General features: G+C 44.2%; 1 protein-coding gene across 3 annotated transcripts in view; it reads right to left on the bottom strand.

The window, feature by feature from the left end:
- Positions 1-5,000, bottom strand: part of LOC146190830 (ganglioside GM2 activator-like) — a 77,612-nt gene that overhangs the window by 14,464 nt on the left and 58,148 nt on the right. For 2 of the 3 annotated variants that reach the window (XM_084599851.1, XM_084599850.1), the window contains exons 3-5: positions 4,968-5,000; positions 3,707-3,917; positions 153-338 (exon numbers count right to left, since the gene is read on the bottom strand). The exon at positions 4,968-5,000 is cut by the window's right edge and continues 284 nt beyond it. In XM_084599851.1, coding sequence (XP_084455977.1) covers positions 153-338; positions 3,707-3,917; positions 4,968-5,000 — 430 coding nt within the window. The remainder of the gene's footprint in view (positions 1-152; positions 339-3,706; positions 3,918-4,967) is intronic. The other variant, XM_084599852.1, reaches the window with a different exon arrangement.

Raw genomic sequence — 5,000 nt, 5'->3', positions numbered from 1 at the left:
AATGGCACGAACTCCAGTAGTCGTAATGAATGTTTCATAGAAACCTTATATTCGGACTACAATCCTCTAAATGTTTTGCGTAGAGCGAGTCGATTCAGCAGACCCTTTGAAGGGGGCCCAACAATCAGCCCTCGACCCGGCTTGATGGTTACCTTGATGGGCGCCTTGATGTCTCTGGAAACCTTGATGGCCGACGTGACGAACACTGATCCGGGAAAGCTGAGGGGGTCCGGCCTGAGGCGAAGCTCGTCGTAGCGCACTGGGTCGTAGCGCGAGCCGCAGTTCCTCACGGAGTACTTGCGCACCGAGTCACCCCATTTCTGGAAGGCCAACAGCCACTGACGCCAGGTCACACACCCCAACAGTCAGAAGGATACAAATGTGCAGCAGTCAGCATCTAATAAGGCTACTTTATTACGGTACTTCTACGGCAACACTCGGCTTTGCCCAGCATGCAAATAAAATAAACTTACTCTCCAGATTTATGCGGTTGCCAAGAGCGATGAAAATTACAGCACTAAACCGTTTACTAGTTTTAAAGCACTCAGCACTACAGAAACTTCGCATTTCGAGTGAAATAGGGAAAAGTAGAGAGATCGTACGACATGCGGCCAAGATTCCCATCGGTTGTTAATAGCTGTAGCGCGAGACAGCTCAAGGGTTGATCCAAGGGTTATAGGAACTGATCCCTCTAAAGAAGCTTGGGATAAGCTAAGGTCCAACGACGACCCTGACGTTCAGCCCAAGGCCGTCGAATGGGCCGGCGTAGCCAAAGGTCTTCACTGCCTGCGGCGCGCTAGCTAACTTCCCTCAATCCTCCACCCTTCTTCACAATAAAGTTTTACCAGCCTCAGGCACTGAAATGTTGCCAACTTGACAACATTTATTATCGATAAATGTTTGTGCGTCAGAGCAGCATTTGGGAATCCAAACATGCACTTTATTGGGGTTGCGGATTGACTTGACCGCATCGAGTTATTTTAATCTTTCCGAAGCGTCAGCTCGCGGGTGGCTTTGTATTTTGCCTTTATTGAAATTCTTCGACACCACGTGGGGCAGTAAATATGTTTAAGAAGACAGTGGCTCATTAGTGGCAACCGGCAGACGACGTACTGCCGCTCTAAAACTTGGTTTATACAGAAAGCCTTGAGTATCTCACTCAATTTTCAAGCCATATTAAGCGCTGAGAAAATGTAATAGTGGCATAAAAGACCGCTAATAGCGTGCGGATATTGGTCTTCCTGTTATATACGAAAAACCATTGACATCAGATTATGATTTTTAACGCCCAGAAAAGTACGCAGAATGTCGGGGTGGGTTGCGCATTGGCATTTCGTATCTCTAGTTTAACCTCCCGAAGCCGCGCACAGCCTGTGAGGGACGTTGTAATGCTGTACAGTGGAGCGCTCTGTATCAGCTGGGATCACCTGTTTGTTAACATGCACTGCCATCATAGAGCTCGCTGAAGTTTTTGTATTTCATTTCGCCTACATCACAGTGACCGCCACGACCATAGGATCGCCGGCAAAGTAGCTTCTGCCTATCCAATAAATGGTCACTAAACGTTGCCATATTGCTCGTTGGACTGCTTTGCGCACTTGACTCTAGCACGATGGATGCCGCACCGGAAACATTTCGCAGTATTTCAAAGAGGAGAGAGAAATACGCTGATACCATATTGAAGAGGTGTCATAAATGTACGGGCCAGTGGGACTTTCAAGAAGACGAATTACCGAGCACATGCCCTATGTGTCAAAGCCCGGCTGTGTATCTTCGCCACCTTTTATGGACATGCCCAGAAATGTACACCCTGAACTTCTTTCAAAACTAGAGCCACTGTTAAAAATCGATTCGCTTCTTGCATGGATCGAAGCTTAAATATGTGGCCGATGCCAATGTGTCAGAATCGATCACACGTGCTCGGCTCCTGCGCCTGTTAAGTCAGGTATATCACAGGGATCTGTTCTCGGATATTTATTATTTTTTAAATGTTTAATAACGAGACAGTTCATAACCTACCGGTCAAAATCAAGCTATATGCGGTAGACTGCATAATTTATATGAAATTCCCAATTCTAGAGACCAGGCTCTACTTAGTAATGCCTTAGCAAGGATTGCAACCTGGTGCTCAGATTGGCCGATGTCAGTAAACACATAAAAATCTCTTGCGATGACCGTAACATGGAAGAGGCAGCCGTTAAAGTTCTCATATTTCATAGGCGGCAGAGCTCTCGCATTGCTAAACTATAAATACCTAGGTATTTAAGGTGGAATCTAAGGTGGAATGAACATATAACAGAAATTGTGAAGAGGTGCCTGAGGAAATTAGGTTATTTAAGAATTCTGCGACAGTGTACAAAAAGTTATACTAATAGCGCACAAAACCTTAGTTCGACCGGTAATCGAATATGGATTAATTGTTCGGGACCCGCATACTCGTGGGAACATTGACAAGCTGGAATCTGTGCAAAAGAAGACAGCCAGGTTTGCATACTGATCATATAGTTGGCGTACTTCCGCGAGTGCTCTAGTAAATAAGACACATTTAGAAAGTTTATATGACCGATTGAAATACATGTACTTGCTGTTTAATGATAAACTAGGTATTCGCAAACACGACTACATAGAGCCCGAACAGCGACGAACCATACGATCACATCATAGCAAAAAACTTAGATTATTCCTGTCACATTGGAACCTTCACTAACTCCTTCTTTCCAAAAACAGTCCGTGAGTGGAACCGGCTTCCAGCCAGCATTGTAGAATGCCCTTCTGCTGAAACATTTATGAAAGCTCTCCAGTTGTGACTGTCGATTACGAAGTGTTCTTACGATTGCTTCATGTGCTTTTGTGCTCATCGTTGCAGCATAATATTCTTGCTCATGAGTACCTCTTGTTGTTTGTGAAAGCTGCTTGTTGTGCCTTGATCTGTTCTACGCACGTCACATTATGTTTTTCTTATCTACCGTTACTGCTTACAACCTCACGTAGAGGCTAGCACTACTGTGTATATAAATAAATAAATAAATAAATAAATAAATAAATAAATAAATAAATAAATAAATAAATAAATAAATAAATAAATAAATAAATAAATAAATAAATAAATAAATAAAAAATGCAGCCGTCAGGAATAAGACGACTACAAGAAGTTGGACTGTCGCCTACAAAGGAGCAAGAACTGTGCTTGCGGCTATTGGACAACATTAAGAGCCGGAGCTTCCTCCAGTTTCTTGACCAGAATAGTCTACACGACTTTCTTTGAGTTAAAGACAGCCCTATTTTATGCGACATGACAAATTTTCAAAAGAAAGACAAGGAAAAAAAAACAAGCAACCAACCATTGTAAGAAATACAGTGAAGCCGAAGACCGTGAGCCCAGCGAGGGCGGAAAAATACATGACGCTGCAAAGCTATCGGTTATTTTGCATTATATATGCACATCTATTACCACCGTGTCTTCTCTCGCGTCAGTTTCGTGCAAGATATGCGGAATTTCATGGTTTAAACCAGGCAGTCAGACGAGGGGAAGGACAAGCAAAGGAATGCAAAGAGCCGATTGCTAAGAAACAGGGCATAAATGGGCGGAATGAATTCCAGACAAAAGTTGACAAAGACTGCAAAAAGCCCCTACAACTGCTGCATATAACGTGTCCAGTGGTTACAGGGATAATGAACTAATCTGACTCGTTAAAGATGTACTCACAGCTTGCGGAAGGTCTGGAACGTACCGCTCCGGAACTTGAGGAGTGGAAAGGAGAAGCAGGTACCTCTCCCATGTGACGTTGCGCATCTTGTGGACATCTATGGTGTGATTAAGTGCCTTCAGTGCGGGGCCAAACGGGTTCTTCGCAACAGCGCCAAGTGGAAACGGCAACAGGAAGGCAGCCACCACCATCAGCCATATGAAGGGAGTCCTGTTGGGTTGAACAAGGTAACAGTGCAAAGATAGTGAAGCAAAGGGGATGTAGACCAATCAGATAAGCAGAAGAAATTATATCCTTGAAACTGTGACCATGCTTTTTCAAAATCTGTAAAAGAAGCACACCACAGCGCCGTTGCTAGAAATAAAAGAAATAGAACTGATGCTAATCGGTTCAGTATGTTCCGCGTCTTTGGTTGTCTATGATCAACATTCGAATGAAGCTTGGGTTGAAAAATCAACTGAAAATTTGACGAGGGAGTGAATTTTGCTGACGATCTCTGAGCCATACTTCATTCTGGTTTGCCCAATGAATTCTCCTACTTACACAGTGACTGGGTATGTCTTCTGTAATCAGCAGTTAACCTATGTTGGTTCCTCCCTGCCTTCCGCCCTCCTTTTCTCCTCCTCCTCCTCCTCCTCGTTGCGGCAGGTCCCACTTAGACAATGCGAGAGTACAAGCTTCTTTTACGGTGGATGAGAGCTGCTTCGCTGCACAACCAAACCTTTTTCTTCCTTTCAGCGTTTTACTGTTGCCCACTGAATGGAACAATCAAAGTAAAGCCTTCTATCGCCAAGGACTCGAGCCTGGTATATATGTATGAATCTCTTGAACAAGGAACAAAGAGGTACACTTACTTTATGTACTTGCTTGAATAAAGGCCGTTTTGCATTATTAAAGGCACATTCAAACACATCAAGCAACCAGTGCTATTGGTGCCAAAATTCCCCCTTCTGCGTTCAGTAGGAGTGGACAAGCTCATGGTGATCCTGAAGGCGAATTATTTGTATTTGTGGGATTAATGAAAAACCTATCGCACATTTGCTGGACAGGGGTGTAGAGCGGTCACTTGGGCAAAGCATATTACGTCATGAAAAATTGTGATCCGCATTGCGTCAGCTTTCACAGCATCGCCACGCTGACGTGATGTCTTGCGGTACCTGGCCGAAATGTTGAGCGTCCGATTCCGATACTGTGTAGTAGACATCCACATGCTTTATAAGAGGACAACCCACCTTCATCTGAACGAAGTGCATTCCGTACCTGATAGTGTGCTGGCTGGTGCGCTGCTCACTG

The sequence above is a fragment of the Amblyomma maculatum genome, chromosome 4 (assembly GCF_055883805.1).
Source record: "Amblyomma maculatum isolate TAMU_Amacu chromosome 4, ASM5588380v1, whole genome shotgun sequence".
Taxonomy (NCBI): domain Eukaryota; kingdom Metazoa; phylum Arthropoda; class Arachnida; order Ixodida; family Ixodidae; genus Amblyomma; species Amblyomma maculatum.
This window is presented reverse-complemented; position numbering and strand designations above follow the sequence as displayed.